The sequence below is a fragment of the Oncorhynchus tshawytscha genome, linkage group LG01 (assembly GCF_018296145.1).
Source record: "Oncorhynchus tshawytscha isolate Ot180627B linkage group LG01, Otsh_v2.0, whole genome shotgun sequence".
Taxonomy (NCBI): Eukaryota; Metazoa; Chordata; class Actinopteri; order Salmoniformes; family Salmonidae; genus Oncorhynchus; species Oncorhynchus tshawytscha.
In genome coordinates, this window is record NC_056429.1 from 76,132,590 (window position 1) to 76,150,321 (window position 17,732).

General features: G+C 39.9%; 1 protein-coding gene across 3 annotated transcripts in view; it reads right to left on the reverse strand.

Moving 5' to 3' along the window:
• LOC112256896 (leucine-rich repeat-containing protein 1) overlaps positions 1 to 17,273 on the reverse strand; it is a 75,832-nt gene extending 58,559 nt beyond the window's left edge. For 2 of the 3 annotated variants that reach the window (XM_024430463.2, XM_024430473.2), the window contains exon 1: positions 16,672 to 17,273. In XM_024430463.2, the coding sequence (XP_024286231.1) occupies positions 16,672 to 16,830 (159 nt within the window). In that variant the 5' untranslated portion in view covers positions 16,831 to 17,273. The remainder of the gene's footprint in view (positions 1 to 16,671) is intronic. The other variant, XM_024430455.2, reaches the window with a different exon arrangement.
• Between the last annotated feature and the right edge of the window lie 459 nt (positions 17,274 to 17,732).

Below are 17,732 nucleotides of genomic sequence, written 5' to 3' on the forward strand. Positions count from 1 at the left end.
ATATGGCAGGCAAAAACCCAATGAAAATCCACCCAGACGTTTTTGGTCAACAAAAAAAATGTTTTTTAACGTCGGCTTTAAACTGACATCGGGCCGATACCGATGTTGGCATTTTTAGCTATTATCATAATATTGGAAACTCACTCGCTGTTAATGTATGCCAGTTAGGCTCTACACCCCTTGTAAAGCAGATTAATGTGCTTAATTAAGAAGTTATTTGGCCACTTTAGTTGTGATACAAACCTTAAAACATATGAGCTAGACGACTATGGTTCAAACAAGTTGCAAAAAAAAGCCATTGTGCTGGGCATCATTCACAAGTGACAATATATAATTCATAAGTGATAGGCTAATATTGTTACCCATCAGGCTATTCTTGATTTAAATCTTGTCTTTACATATACTAAATAACATATGCACCTGGATCGAAACAGGGGCCGTAGGAAAAATAACATGTCATCTATGCACTTAAATAGCGAATGGTGGATGCTTTTCCCCCTGGTTTATTTTTATGCCAGCCAGGTTGCTTATATTTACAACAGGAGTATAACTTATGTGCTTAATATTAGGAAAGTTAATAAATAAAATAAATATCGTAGGCTTAGCCTATAGAAAGATGGGATCCACTTTTTAAGAGGCCATCAAAACTCTGTATTCTCCCGCAATTGCATAACCTATAGAAATGTTGCACAACATGAGCTCAAGGGCTCTCATGAAGTGTTTGATTAGATTTTGAATACCTTTGCATTGATGTCAGAGTGATTAGAGGGACAATAGAGTGCTAAGTACCAGGCAGTTAGCACGTTTGGTAGGCTACTAATGACCAGCAGTAGCAGAGCTTGGAGAAGCCTAATTACTGTGACTAAATGGTCATGTGGAATTTGACTGCCTTCATGACTCGTGACGGCCGGGGTGTCGGTAATACGGTCACCACAACAGCCCTACCCACCACTGTTTTCTTAACCACAACTAGATGGATGCATGAAATAATTTATATGGAAATAAATATCCCTGAATGACTGAAATATTGGAATAAGTAGGTAAATGCAATTCAAGGCATGTATCAAATTGTTGCTTACTGAAACTCCCAAAGTCATCCACTCCTTGTAATACATTTGAAGCAATAGCCTACCCGCGTGTGATCAACTAGATTATAAATTCAGCACCGTCTTAGGACAGTACCATCATGCTGTGAGACAAGCGTGTGGACTCAGATTTTTGTTTTCCCCGAATCTCCATTTGGATATTGTTTAGGCTACAATTAGGCTGGGAAAATGTTACCTAAATTGAGGTGAGTGCTGCCCATGATCATCTTGTCTAGTATGCTCATTTATTAGAACATTTTGCCATGTTATGGAGATTAACTAATGGATTATTTTGCTCTACACTCGCAGTCGCCTAGTAGCCTAGGCCTACTCCCGACCAAAAGCCTGTGACTTCACCGACTTGTTTGATAATCAATTAATGTGATTTTGTTTTACTGAATCTCTGTCTGTATAGACAATTTGGTTAATTGGTTTCTGGTTAAGCAAATAAGTGAAGGTGGTATACAGTGCATTCGGAAAGTATTCAGACCCCTTGACTTTTTCCACATTGTTACGTTACGCATTTTAAAATGGATTACATTGGAAAAAAATACAATCTACTCACAATACCCCATAATGAAAGTGAAAGTCAATTTTTTGCAAATGTATTAAAAACAGAAATACCTTATTTATAAGTATTCAGACCCTTTGCTATGAGAGCAGGTGCATCCTGTTTCCATTGATAATCCTTGATGTTTCTATAACTTGATTGGAGTCCGCCTTTGGTAAATTCAACTGATCTGGGAAAGGGTAGCAAAAAATGTCTGCTTCATTGAAGGTCCCCAAGAACACTGCAGCCTCCATCATTCTTAAATGGAATACGTTTGGAACCACCAAAACTCTTCCTAGAGCTGGCAGCCCAGCCAAACTGAGCAATCGGGTAGAAGGAACAAGTGGTGACCTCGCTAACCAAGAGGTCAGAGAGGTGACCAAGAACCTAATGGTCACTCTTGACAGAGCTCTAGAGTTCCTGTGGAGAACCTTCCAGAAGGACAACCATCTCTGCAGCAATCCACCAATCAGGCATTTATGGTAGAGTGGCCAGACGGAAGCCACTCCTCAGTAAAAGGCACATGACAGCCCACTTGGAGTTTGCCAAAAGTCAACCAAAATCTCTCAGACCATTAGAAACAATATTCTCTGGTCTGATGAAACAAAGATTGAACTCATTAGCCTGAATGCCAAGCGTCACTTCTGGAGGAAATCTGGCACCATCCCCACTATGAAGCATGGAGGTGGCAGTATCATGCTGTGGGGATGTTTTTCAGCGGCAGGGACTGGAAAACTAGTCAGGGTTGAGGCAAAGATGAGCGGAGCAAAGTACAGAGAGATCCTTGATGAAAACCTGCTCCAGAGCGCTCAGGACCTCAGACTGGGGAGAAGGTTCACCTTCCAACAGGACAACAAGGCTAAGCACACAGCCAAGACAACACAGGAGTGGCTTGGGGACAAGTCTCTGATTGTCCTTGAGTGGCCCAGCCAGGGCCCAGATTTGAACATCTCTGGAGAGACCTGAAGATAGCTGCGCAGCAACACTCCTCATCCAACCTAACAAAGCTTGAGAGGATCTGCAGATAAAAATGGGAGAAACTCCCAAATAAAAGGTCTCAAGCTTGTAGCGTCATACAAGACTCGAGGCTGTAATCACTGCCAAAGGTGCTTCAAAGTACTGAGTAAAGGGTCTGAATACTTATGTAAATGTCATATTGTAGTTGTTTTTTTTATATATATAGAAATTAACAAAAAAAAATCTAAAGCCTTGTTTGTGCTGGTAAATTATATATATATATATATATATATATATATATATACACACACACACATACAGTGGGGCAAAAAAGTATTTAGTCAGCCACCAATTGTGCAAGTTCTCCCACTTAAAAAGATGAGAGGCCTGTAATTTTCATCATAGGTACACTTCAACTATAACAGACAAAATGAGGGGGGGGGGAATCAGATTTTTTATTAATTTATTTGCAAATTATGGTGGAAAATAAGTATTTGGTCACCTACAAACAAGCAGGATTTCTGGCTCTCACAGACCTGTAACTTATTCTTTAAGAGGCTCCTCTGTCCTCCACTCGTTACCTGTATTAATGGCACCTGTTTGAACCCGTTATCAGTATAAAAGACACCTGTCCAAACTCCACTATGGCCAAGACCAAAGAGCTGTCAAAGGACACCAGAAACAAAATTGTAGACCTGCACCAGGCTGGGAAGACAATCTGCAATAGGTAAGCTGCTTGGTTTGAAAAAAATCAACTGTGGGAGCAATTATTAGGGAATGGAAGACATACAAGACCACTGATAATCTCCCTCGATCTGGGGCTCCACGCAAGATCTCACCCCGTGAGGTCAAAATGATCACAAGAACGGTGAGCTAAAATCCCAGAACCACACGGGGGGACCTAGTGAATGACCTGCAGAGAGCTGGGACCAAAGTAACAAAGCCTACCATCAGTAACACACTACGCCGCCAGGGACTCAAATCCTGCAGTGCCAAACGTGTCCCCCTGCTTAAGCCAGTACATGTCCAGGCCTGTCTGAAGTTTGCTAGAGAGCATTTGGATGATCCAGAAGAAGATTGGGAGAATGTCATATGGTCAGATGAAACCAAAATATAACTTTTTGGTAAAAACTCAACTCATCTTGTTTGGAGGACAAAGAATTCTGAGTTGCATCCAAAGAACACCATACCTACTGTGAAGCATGGGGGTGGAAACATCATGCTTTGGGGCTGTTTTTCTGCAAAGGGACCAGGTCGACTGATCCGTGTAACGGAAAGAATGAATGTGGCCATGTATCGTGAGATTGTGAGTGAAAACCTCCTTCCATCAGCAAGGGCATTGAACATGAAACGTGGCTGGGTCTTTCAGCATGACAAATGATCCCAAACACACCACCCGGGCAACGAAGGAGTGGCTTCCTAAGAGGTGGGGTGGCCTAGCCAGTCTCCAGATCTCAACCCCATAGAAAATCTTTGGAGGGAGTTGAAAGTCCGTGTTGCCCAGCAACAGCCCCAAAACATCACTGCTCTAGAGATCTGCATGGAGGAATGGGCCAAAATACCAGCAACAGTGTGTGAAAACCTTGTGAAGACTTACAGAAAACGTTTGACCTCTGTCATTGCCAACAAAGGGTATATAACAAAGTATTGAGAAACTTTTGTTATTGACCAAATACTTATTTTCCACCATAATTTGCAACCAAAAAGTGATTTGCCCTACCCTTACTGTGTTTTGTGAATACTCTGATTCCCCCATTGTGGCCAATTCAATTGCGGTCACTGTTACCGGTTTGATAACAGAGTGAAGCGCTTTAATAACTTAATAATTCATAAACAAAATAGTTATCGGTAAAAACGCTAACTTTTTTGGGGGGGGGGGGGTCAGCTTTAATAGTGTTAACTATAACACTATTAAATATTATTATTTAATCATGTTAACTATAACTACATTTGTAGGTCTACCTTTACTTGGTACTTCTGTGAACTCTCATAATCCTTCCTGAAAATATCTTAAAGATATGTCGGTTTTTGGTTTAAAAAAATGACAAGACATTAGGCAACATTTCTTAAACTTACAGTAGGCAAATACTTTCTGAAAAACGTAATATAAAAAGTTGATATTAATTGTCAGGGGCCGTTTCTTCAACATTATTGTGTTGGTGTATTTTTAATATCTAAAGATGTTTTCTAGTATACTTTTTTAAAGACCCCTTTCCCCATCTGAGTGACCAGAAATCAAAGCCATTGCCTTTTACACATTTCTGGGATGTAACACGGTTGAAAAATGTATCTATGCCTTAATTTCCCCAAAATAGACTCCTAGCTTTCATTTGAAACCAAATTTGAAATGCTCCTATAAACTTCACATTGCTGCTCATGGGTCCTATTACATGGAAATGACCAAATGTAAATACTATAGGCCTGTCTTGTGTTAAGGCAAGTGTTACATCACCACATTGATAGCAAATGTGATGGGACCACACAATGAGCAGAGCACATTACAGTACAACAGTGATCTGGAGGGTTTATTCTGTTTGACAGTCTTGCGCTCACTCAGCTAGCCTAGATCGTATTAGTTACATGCCAAGGAGCACCATCAACTATGGTTGTGGTCTTTCTTACAGCATGGCATGCAAAGCAAGGGAGCTCCCCTCTTCTACTCTCACAGAAAGATATTAAATGAAAGCTTAGAGAATGATGAATGGGATGAAAAAGCACGTTTTCTCCGTGTTCACTAATGTTTTACCTTGGGTCATTTCCATGTAAAAATGACCCATGAGCACCAACATGTGAAGTTCATAGTCATATCAAATTGGGTGTCAAATGAAAGCTACGGGTCTACACTTTTGGGAAATGAAGGCAGAAATACAGTACCAATAAAAAGTTTGGACACACATACTCATTCAAGGGTTTTTCTTTTACTATTTTCTACATTGTAGAATAATAATGAAAACTAATGAAATAACACAAATGGAATCATGTAGTAATCAAAGAAAGTGTTGACCAAATCAAAATATATATTTGAGATTCTTCAAATTAGTCACCCTTGCCTTGATGGCAGCTTTGCACACTCTTGGCATTCTCTCAACCAGCTTCACCTGGAAGGCTTTTCCAACAGTCTTGAAGGAGTTCCCACATATGCTGAGCACTTGTTCGCTGATTTTCCTTCACACTGCAGTCCAACTCATCCCAAACCACCTCAATTGGGTTGAGGTCAGTTGATTGTGGAGGCCAGGTCTTCTGATGCAGCACTGCATCACACTCCTTCTTGGTCAAATATCCCTTACACAGCCTGGAGGTGTGTTTTGGGTCATTGCACTGTTGAAAAACAAAATGGGGATACCTTGTCAGTTGCACAACTGAACACATTCAACTGAAATGTGTCTTCCACATTTAACCCAACCCCTCTGAAGCAGAGAGGTGCGGAGGGCTGCCATAATCAACATCCACGTCTTCAGCGCCCGGGGAACAGTGGCCAATGCTCTAACCACTAGCGCAAACCAGATGGGATGACGTATCGCTGCAGAATGCTCTGGTAGCCATGCTGGTTAAGCGTGCCTTGAATTCTAAATAAATCAGTGTCACCAGCAAAGCACCCCCACACCTCCTCCTCCATGCTTCATGTTGGGAACCACACATGTGGAGATCATCCATTCACCTACTCTGCATCTCACAAAGACACAGCGGTTGGAACCAAAAGTCTCCAATTTGGACTCATCAGACCAAAGGACACATTTCCACCAGTCTAATGTCTATTGTTCGTGTTTCTTGGCCCAAGCAAGTCTCTTCTTATTATTGATATCCTTTAGTAGTGGTTTCTTTGCAGCAATTCAACCATGAAGGTCTGATTCAAGCAGTCTCCTCTGAACAGCTGATGAGATGTGTCTGTTACTTGAACTCTGTGAAGCATTTACTTGGGCTGCAATCTGAGGTGCAGTTAACTCTAATGAACTTATCCTCTGCAGCAGAGGTAACTCTGGGTCTTGCTTCCCTGTGGCAGTCCTCATGAGAGCCAGTTTCATCATAGCGCTTGATGGTTTTGTGACTTGACTGACCTTCATTTCTTAAAGTAATGATGGACTGTCATTTCTCTTTGCTTATTTGAGCTGTTCTTGCCATAATATGGATTTGGTGTTTTACTAAATAGGGCTATCTTCTGCATATCACCCCTACCTTGTCACAACACAACTGATTGGTTCCAATGCATTAAGGAAATAAATTACACAAATTAACTGAACAAGGCACACCTGTTAATTGAAATGCATTCCAAGTGACTACCTCATGAAGCTGGTTGAGAGAATGCCAAGAGTGTGCAAAGCTGTCATCAAGGCAAAGGGTGGCTACTGTGAAGAATCTCAAATCTAAATTATATTTTGATTTGTTAATACTTTTTTTGTTACTTCATGATTCCATATGTGTTATTTCATTTTTTATTTAACTGGGCAAGTCAGTTAAGAACAAATTCTTATTTACAATGATGGCCTACAAGAAGGCAAAATGCCTCCTGCGGGGACGGAGGCTGGGATTTAAAAAAAAATATAGGACAAAACACACATCACAACAAGAGAGACACCATAACACTACATAACGAGAAAGACCTAAGACAATATAGCATGGCAGCAACACAACACATGGTACAAACACTATTGGACACAGACAACAGCAAAGGGCAAGAAGGTAGAGACAACAATACATCACACGAAGCAGCCAAAACTGTCTGCTACGACGCTGGGCCAACTGCTACGACGCTGGGCCAATGGATAAGAGTATCCATGATTGAGTATTGGAATGAAGAGATAAAACTGTCCAGTTTGAGTGTTTGCTGCAGTTCGTTGCAGCAAACTGAAAAGAGGAGCGACCCAGGGATGTGTGTGCTTTGGGGACCTTTAACAGAATGTGACTGGCAGAACAGGTGTTGTATGTGGAAGATGAGGGCTGCAGTAGGTATCTCAGATAGGGGGAGGGAGGCCTAAGAGGGTTTTATAAATAAGCATCAACCAGTGGGTCTTGAGACGTGTATACAGAGATGACGAGTTTAAAGAGGAGTATAGAGTGCAGTGATGGTGTCCTATAAGGAGCATTGGTGGCAAATCTGATGGCCGAATAGTAAAGAACATCTAGCCACTCGAGAGCAACTTTACCTGCCGATCTAGAAATTACTGCTCCGTTATCTAGCATGGGTAGGATGGTCATCTGAATCAGGGTTAGTTTGGCAGCTGTGGTGAAAGAGGAGCAATTACGATCCAGACTATATCACATCCGGCCGCGATAGGGCGGCGCACAATTGGCCCAGCGTCGTCCAGGTTTGGCAGTCACTGTAAAAAATAATTTGTTCTTAACTGACGTCCCTACTTAAATAAAGGTTAAATGTAAAAATAAATACAAATATATAAAACAAAAAATAAGAGGAAACCAAGTCTGGATTTAACCTTAGCCTGCAGCTTTGATACGTGCTGAGAGAAGGACAGTGTACTGTCTAGCTGTACTCCAAAGTACTTGCATGATGTCACTACCTCAAGCTCTAAACCCTCTTCCGGGTTGGATGCGCGCTGTGTTAAGAAGCAGTGCTGCTTGGTTGGGTTTGTGTATCGGTGGACGCATGACTTTCAACCTTCGTCTCTCCCGAGCCCGTATGGGAGTTGTAGCGTTGAGACAAGATAGTAGCTACTAAAACAATTGGGGAGAAAAAAACGTTAAATTTTTTTTTAAAGAAAACTACCCATATAGGCGAAGGAGGATATTGTATATTTCTACTAGAGGTCGACCGATTATGATTTTTCAACACCGATACCGATTATTGGAGGACCCGAAAAAAAAGCCGATACCGATTAAAATCTGATTTTTATTTTTTTTTGTAATAATGACAATTACAACAATACTGAATGAACACTTATTTTAACTTAATATAATACATCAATAAAATCAATTTAGCCTCAAATAAATAATGAAACATGTTCAATTTGGTTTAAATAATGCAAAAACAAAGTGTTGGAGAAGAAAGTAAAAGTGCAATATGTGCCATGTAAGAAAGCTAACGTTTCAGTTCCTTGCTCAGAACATGAGAACATATGAAAGCTGGTGGTTCCTTTTAACATGGGTCTTCAATATTCCCAGGTAAGAAGTTTTAGGTTGTAGTTATTATAGGACTATTTCCCTCTATACCATTTGTATTTCATATGCCTATGACTATTGGATGTTCTTATAGGCACTTTAGTATTGCCAGTGTAACAGTATAGCATCCGTCCCTCTCCTCGCTCCTACCTGGGCCCGAACCAGGAACACAACGACAACAGCCACCCTCGAAGCAGCGTTACCCATGCAGAGCAAGGGGAATAACTACTCCAAGTCTCAGAGCGAGTGGCGTTTGAAACACTATTATCTAACGGGTGGCATCCATAAGTTTAAATATTCCTGTTACATTGCACAACCTTCAATGGTATGTCATAATTATGTAAAATTAGGCGGCCCAAACTGTTGCATATACACTGAGTGTGTGCAATGAAAGCAAGAGAAGTGACAATTTCACCTGGTTAATATTGCCTGCTAACCTGGATTTCTTTTACCTAAATATGCAGGTTTAAAAATATATACTTTGGTGTATTGATTTTAAGAAAGGCATTGATGTTTATGGTTAGGTACACATTGGAGCAATGATACACACTGCATCGATTATATGCAATGCAGGAAATGCTAGATAAACTAGTAATATCATCAACCCTGTGTATTTAACTAGTGATTATGATTGATTGATTGTTTTTTATAAGATAAGTTTAACTTCTTGGTGACAGGGGGGCAGTATTGAGTATCTTGGATGAATAAGGTGCCCAGAGTAAACTGCCTGCTACTCTGTCCCAGATGCTAATATATGCACATTATTAGTAGTATATTCACTGAAGTTTCTAAAATTGTTTGAATGATGTCTGAGTATAACAGAACTCATATGGCAGGCGAGGAAGTGGGAAATCTGAGGCTTGTAGTTTTTTTAAACTCAGCCCCTGTTGTAGATAGTGGGATATTGGTTATGTTGCACTTCCTAAGGCTTCCACTAGATGTCAACATTCTTTAGAACTTTGAGGATTCTACTGTGAAGTGGGGGATCATAAGGGAATGTTTGAGCCAGGTGTCTGGCAGATTTCCACAGACTCTGAGGCGCGGTCATTAGAGAGTTAGCTCTCGTTCCATTGCTTTTCTACAGACAATGGAATTCTCCGGTTGGAACCTTATTGATGATTTATGTAAAAGAAATCCTAAAGATTGATTCTATACTTAGATTGACAAGTTTCTACGGGCTGTAACGGAACTTTTTGAACTTTTCGTTCGGCGGGACCTGAATGCGCTTTTGGATTTGTTTACCAAATGCCCTAACAAAAGGAAGCTTTTTGGACATAATGATGGACATTATCAAACAAAACAAACATTTATTGTGGAACTGCGATTCCTGGGAGTGCATTCTGATGAAGATCAAAGGTAAGTGAATATTTATAATGCTACAGTGCCTTGCGAAAGTATTCAGCCCCCTTGAACTTTGCGACCTTTTGCCACATTTCAGGCTTCAAACATAAAGATATAAAACTGTATTTTTTTGTGAAGAATCAACAACAAGTGGGACACAATCATGAAGTGGAACGACATTTATTGGATATTTCAAACTTTTTGAACAAATCAAAAACTGAAAAATCGGGCATGCAAAATTATTCAGCCCCCTTAAGTTAATACTTTGTAGTGCCACCTTTTGCTGCGATTACAGCTGTAAGTCGCTTTGGGTATGTCTCTATCAGTTTTGCACATCGAGAGACTGAAATTTTTTCCCATTCCTCCTTGCAAAACAGCTTGAGCTCAGTGAGGTTGGATGGAGAGCATTTGTGAACAGCAGTTTTCAGTTCTTTCCACAGATTCTCGATTGGATTCAGGTCTGGACTTTGACTTGGCCATTCTAACACCTGGATATGTTTATTTTTTAACCATTCCATTGTAGATTTTGCTTTATGTTTTGGATCATTGTCTTGTTGGAAGACAAATCTCCGTCCCAGTCTCAGGTCTTTTGCAGACTCCATCAGGTTTTCTTCCAGAATGGTCCTGTATTTGGCTCCATCCATCTTCCCATCAATTTTAACCATCTTCCCTGTCCCTGCTGAAGAAAAGCAGGCCCAAACCATGATGCTGCCACCACCATGTTTGACAGTGGGGATGGTGTGTTCAGGGTGATGAGCTGTGTTGCTTTTACGCCAAACATAACGTTTTGCATTGTTACCAAAAAGTTCAATTTTGGTTTCATCTGACCAGAGCACCTTCTTCCACATGTTTGGTGTGTCTCCCAGGTGGCTTGTGGCAAACTTTAAATGACACTTTTTATGGATATCTTTAAGAAATGGCCTTCTTGCCACTCTTCCATAAAGGCCAGATTTGTGCAATATACGACTGATTGTTGTCCTATGGACAGAGTCTCCCACCTCAGCTGTAGATCTCTGCAGTTCATCCAGAGTGATCATGGGCCTCTTGGCTGCATCTCTGATCAGTCTTCTCCTTGTATGAGCTGAAAGTTTAGAGGGACAGCCAGGTCTTGGTAGATTTGCAGTGGTCTGATACTCCTTCCATTTCAATATTATCGCTTGCACAGTGCTCCTTGGGATGTTTAAAGCTTGGGAAATCTTTTTGTATCCAAATCCGGCTTTAAACTTCTTCACAACAGTATCTCGGACCTGCCTGGTGTGTTCCTTGGTCTTCATGATGCTCTCTGCGCTTTTAACGGACCTCTGAGACTATCACAGTGCAGGTGCATTTATACGGAGACTTGATTACACACAGGTGGATTGTATTTATCATCATTAGTCATTTAGGTCAACATTGGATCATTCAGAGATCCTCACTGAACTTCTGGAGAGAGTTTGCTGCACTGAAAGTAAAGGGGCTGAATAATTTTGCACGCCCAATTTTTCAGTTTTTGATTTGTTAAATTTTTTTGAAATATCCAATAAATGTCGTTCCACTTCATGATTGTGTCCCACTTGTTGTTGATTCTTCACAAAAAAATACAGTTTTATATCTTTATGTTTGAAGCCTGAAATGTGGCAAAAGGTCGCAAAGTTCAAGGGGGCCGAATACTTTCGCAAGGCACTGTATATATGACTAATGTTGACTACCCAATATGGCGGATATCTTTTTGGCTGCTTTGTTGTCTGAAAACTGTACTCAGATTATAGCATGGTTTGCTTTTTCCGTAAAGTTTTTTTGAAATCTGACACAGCGGTTGCATTAAGGAGAAGTATATCTCTAATTCCATGTATAATAGTTGTATTTTCATTAACATTTATATTGAGTCTTGCTGTAAATAGATGTGGCTCTCTGCACAATCACCGCATGTTTTAGAACTACTGAACGTAATGCGCCAATGTAAAATTTGATTTTTTTTTATATAAATATGCACTTTAGCGAACAAAACATACATGTATTGTGTAACATGAAGTCCTATGAGTGTCCTCTGATGAAGATCAAAGGTTAGTGATTAATTTTACCTCTATTTGTGGTTTTTGTGACTCCTCTCTTTGGCTGGAAAAATGGCTGTGTTTTTCTGTGAGTTGGTGGTGACGTAACATTTGTTTGTGGTGCTTTCGCTGTAAAGCATTTTTTAAATCAGACTGTGGCTGGATTAATGAGAATTTTATCTTTAAAATGGTGTAAAATACTTGTATGCTTGAGGAATTTTAATTCTGAGATTTGTTGTTTTGAATTTGGAGCCCTGCACTTTCACTGGCTGTTGGCGAGGTTGGACTCTACCATCCCACGTCCCAGAGAGGCTATTGCTAGCTAGCAACTTACCTTGGCTTCTACTGCATTCGCGTAACAGGCAGGCTCCTCGTGGAGTGCAATGTAATCAGGTGGTTAGAGCGTTGGACTAGTTAACTGAAAGGTTGCAAAATTGAATCCCCCGAGCTGACAAGGTAAAAATCTGTCGTTCTGCCCCTGAACGAGGCAGTTAACCCACTAACTTGCCTAGTTAAATAAAGATTAAATAAAAGGTGTAAAAATTTATTAAATCGATTTATTAAATCGGTGTAAAAAAAATACAGGTTTCCGATTGTTATGAAATCGGGCCTAATTAATCGGCCATTCCGATTAATCGGTCGACCTCTTATTTCTACCTTTGTGAACCTATTCAGGATGCACTATGAAGAGAAGGACAATCATGTCTACAATTATGCTTTTCTGTGTAGTACAGATCAGGGATTCATGATGTAATTCCACTCCCATAAAACTCTGTTACCGGGTGTAAATCCACTTCACTTACTGTAGTTCAATAAACTGACACCCCATTTTTCTGAAGACATCTTTGTTTTTGGAAATCGTGGTCCATTAAAAAAAAACTGATTTTACCGTAATTCTGTTAATTAACAAACTTCGCATCTGCACAGTTCTTCCAGTAACTGCCTTGTCAATGCCATATTGGCCTAAGTTTGGCCCTTGATGACTCTCAGGTCCATTACATTAGACATTAGTTATTGGACTAAGGAGTCTTCTGTACAGGGGAGTTCTGTTAACTTCTTATGGCTGGAGGCAGTATTGAGTAGCTTGGATGAATAAGGTGCCCAGAGTAAACTACCTGCTACCCAGGCTCAGAAGCTAAGATATGCAATATTAGTAGATTTGGATAGAAAACACTGATGTTTCTAAAACTGTTTGAATGACATCTGTGAGTATAACAGAACTCAAATGGCAGGCAAAAACCTGAGAAAAAATCCAACTAGGAAGTGGGAAATCTGAGGTTTGTAGGTTTTCAAGTCTTCGCCTATCCAATATACAGTGTCTATGTGGTCATATTGCACTTCCTAAGGCTTCCACTAGATATCAACAGTCTTTAGAACCTTGTTTCAGGCTTCTACTGTGAAGGGGGAGAGAATGAGAGCTGTTTCAACCCTGAGAGGTAGCTGCGTTTCTTTTCCTTTCTAAAGAAAAAGGAATTCTCCGGTTGAAACATTATTGAAGATTTATGTTAAAAACATCCTAAAGATTGACTCTATACATCGTTTGACATGTTTCTACGAACTGTAATGGAACTATTTTGACGTTTAGTCTGGCCTGCGCCTCATGAATTTGTGAACAAAATGTGCGAACAAAAAGGAGGTATTTGGACATAAATTATGGACTTTATCGAACAAAACAAACATTTATTGTGGAACTGGGATTCCTGGGAGTGCATTCTGATGAAGATCAAAGGTAAGTGAATATTTTTAATGTTATTTATGACTTCTGTTGACTCCACAACATGGCTGGTATCTGTATGGCTTGTTTTTGTGTCAGTGCTGTACTCAGATTATTGCATGGTGTGCTTTTTCCGTAAAGCTTTTTTGAAATCTGACAGCGGTTGCATTAAGGAGAAGTATATCTTTAATTCCATGTATAACACTTGTATTTTCATCAACATTTATGTTGAGTATTTCTGTAAATTGATGTGGCTCTCTGAAAAATCACTGGATGTTTTGGAAGCAAAACATTACTTAACATAATGCGCCAATGTAAACTGAGATTTTTGGATATAAATATGAACTTTATCGAACAAAACATAAATGTATTGTGTAACATGAAGTCCTATGAGTGTCATCTGATGAAGATCATCAAAGGATAGTGATTAATTCTCTCTCTTTCTGCTTTTTGTGACTCCTCTCTTTGGCTGGAAAAATGGCTGTGTTTTTCTGTGACTAGGTGCTGACCTAACATAATCGTATGGTATGCTTTCGTCGTAAAGCCTTTTTGAAACCGGACACTGTGGTGGGATTAACAACAAGTTTATCTTTAAAATGGTGTATAATACTTGTATGTTTGAGGAATTTTAATTATTAGATTTCTGTTGTTTGAATTTGGCGCCATGGACTTTCACTGGCTGTTGTCAAGTCGATCCCGTTAACGGGATCTCAGCCATAAGTAAGAGCCCCAATTCTGTCTGAACATTAACACTCATCACCTGTGGTATGATTTTGGAAGCAAAAGGACCTTATCTTCCATATCAGTGAGAAATCATTTTCAAAAAGCAAAAGGTTAAATTGACATGCACCTTTACAGAGTTAGGGTTCCCGCTCAGCCATATTTCCATGTTACAGTGCTTATTTATGGAAAACAGTTGAAAGACAGGTTGGACTCAGGGGTCATGTTAATGCAGAATTAACTTGTTAAATCTTGCTGCATTTTGTAAACGCAGATCTAAAATACTTAGATAAAATGCAAGATTAACTTTCTGCAAAACATTAGGAAATGTAGCTGGCTACATTCTATGATAAACATTAGAAATATGATAGCCATTATTCATTGTAAGCTCATTTACTTGTGTGGTTGCCAGCCCAATTGCATTGCACTTCTTGTCATCTGATGAAAATTAAGCTATTTTCTGCCGAATGTGTTGCACCAAAGTATTTTCTGTGAAGGAAAACTATTTGCATTCCCCAGATCACTCAATTTAAGCATTCGATTGACTATAAATACTCAAGTGAAATGGTTAAAAGATAGTTTGCACTTGTGAAATTAAAATGATAAAATGTATCTTTCATCTCTCTCTGGGTTTTCAGAACTTTCCATCAATTCGCAAGTGGCCAAATCTCACTGAAGAAATCATCCGAGCGAGGGAAACAGTGTCCCTCTGTCTCAGTATGTGTAGCCCATGTATTTGATGCTGTCTGGACCAAAAGAGTATAACATGTTGCTGCCATAGCATTTGATTGATTGATGCCAGCAAGCATTTGGTCTCCCTTGATTAAAAAAAAAAAAATCTTAATTAGCCAATCAGCATTGAGCTGAGCTCAACTATGGGTTGTCCAGGTGCAGCAAAACACCCCCCAAGGGAGGCCAGTTGGGATGTGGCTTCAGACCAATCAAATCACTTGTCTGCTTATGTTGATGTCCTGCAGTAGCTAGCTTGCTAAATTGGCCCTTTCCTAAGCCATGGATGGAGATGGGGATTTGGACTTGTGGTTTTGACTTAATTCTCTGTACAGGCCAATGATTAAGACAGTGTTTCTTATCTAACCATAAGTGAATATGTTGTGCCACTGGCCTGAGATGATTGAAGTTCAATATGTAGCCTAGTAGGCTCACATTACCTAGCCAGCTAGCTAACTTAGCTGGTTCATTGTTGCCCATGGGAGGAAGTCAGGCGATCAAGCATTTTAGCTAGGTAGCCTGTGACAACAAAAAATAAAAGTGTACTGTATCTGTATGAAAGATCCATAGACCGTTGACAACATGAAAGAGAGGGAGATGGCATTGGCGTTCAAATAGTCTAAGTAGGGTGGGTCATCACACACACACATGATATTTTGCAAAATTGATTAGACTAATTGTTTTTGATATCTTTCAAATTTGTTTTCAGTGTATTAAACTAAGCACATATAGCCTTGTTGATTTGATGATGTTTAAATATTGCTGGAATAGAGTTAATAAAGTTAAGCTCCTTTAGTCCATTATTGGACTAAGCCTAGGCCTAACTGTTGTAGTCACTTCAAAACCACAGGGCCAGAGATACTCATCATTGTGGCAGGCCTATTTCACCTTTAATCTTTCAAATACTGACAACTACCATATAGTATCCACATAGCCAGATATGTGTGACAATCAAGTTGATCCTAATGATTATTCAATAACCAATCTACATAAAACAGAAGTTTGCAGCTGATTAGTCTTCGCTCGTCATAATAAAGAACAAATAGCATGACAGTAGAAAGTGTCATTTTTGTAGTAGGCGATGTTTTGCAGTTTGCATAATGTCAAATAATAAGGCGTGCGCATCATTCCACGTAAAAAATCTGTCCAAGGAAAATGCCTACGACATACGCGTTCCCTCTCTGTCCTGACGAATGGCGATATTGCGTAATGATGTCCCCCCTGAGATGCAATCATGTACCTAACGATCTGTTTAAACTGCAGGTTATGGTATTTTCCATCACATGAACAACAACACGTGGTCATTGGTTACATTTAAATTACAACTTGTGTTTTTTTCCTGACATGCCACCATGTAAACCTTATCAGTGAACTTCGCATTCTACAGGTTTAGCTTAGCAGCTAACTTAGCCAGTTGGAAAACATTCTGCTTACCTTGGGCAAGTCACTGAGTTGGTTAGCATCCAGCAAAAGCTCCTCCAAACTCCGACTGTAGCGGTAGATCTCATCCGGAACGTATAACAGAGAACAGTGCCGCTTATCGATCAATTCAACATGACGATTGCACCGCCACAGGGGTATACACTGAAACATCACGGGGTGATGGCAAAATCCGTTCTTAAAAAATAGCCCGAAAAGACGTCAAATAAAAGAAACGGAAGGCGCAACTGAATACGGACAGCTACTACTCGAACTGAACTAGCTAGATGGCTTGCCAAACACCTTCTTGCTATTCGAACGAATTTTCAAAGAAAACAAACATCGAAACCACCTCCACAGGCGTAAATAAATTGCACTGGACACCATGGAATACATACGCTGTCTATCTCACTTTAAATAGTTGTAGGCACCTGATTTTCGCTTGGTTCTTTATCCTTTAATCACGTCGCCACTGGGATGTTAGTAGTTTTTCTAATCGTGTCCAGAAAACGATCACATCTCTGTTTTATTTCGTGTAACGTACTGTTTTCCTTGTCCCAGAGTTAATTTCCTCTCAGTCTGACCCGGAACATTCACTCCCTCATTCCAATCTGACGTCACCAAATCCTAACCGCTCCCCCCTTTGTATATCTCCCTCCCCCTCTAGAAAAGTAGAAGCCAGAGAGGATTATAGATAGGCTTCTGATTCATTCTTCAGTTGGCCGACTGTACCTCAGCTCAGTGTTATTTTAGCCTGAAATAGCTTACAGTTATACATATCTTTTGACCTTTTTTTTATACAGTTTATTCTGGAGTTATACTTTAGAGTAGGTAGGTAGAGTACAAATAACTAAATAACATTTTAAAAATGCATTTCGGCATGGATGTTTTTTTTTTAAATAAAGCATTTCTCTCAAATGTCAACCTGTCTTTATGGTCTCCCTGTCTGAATTGAACATGTAAATCTGGGGTGCATTCAGTTTGGTTCAACGTTTGATACGTTTGACGGTTTGTAGTGTACTGAATTACCAAAAGGGTGTGCATCATTTTTCAACCGCCTTTGAGGTAGGGCTACG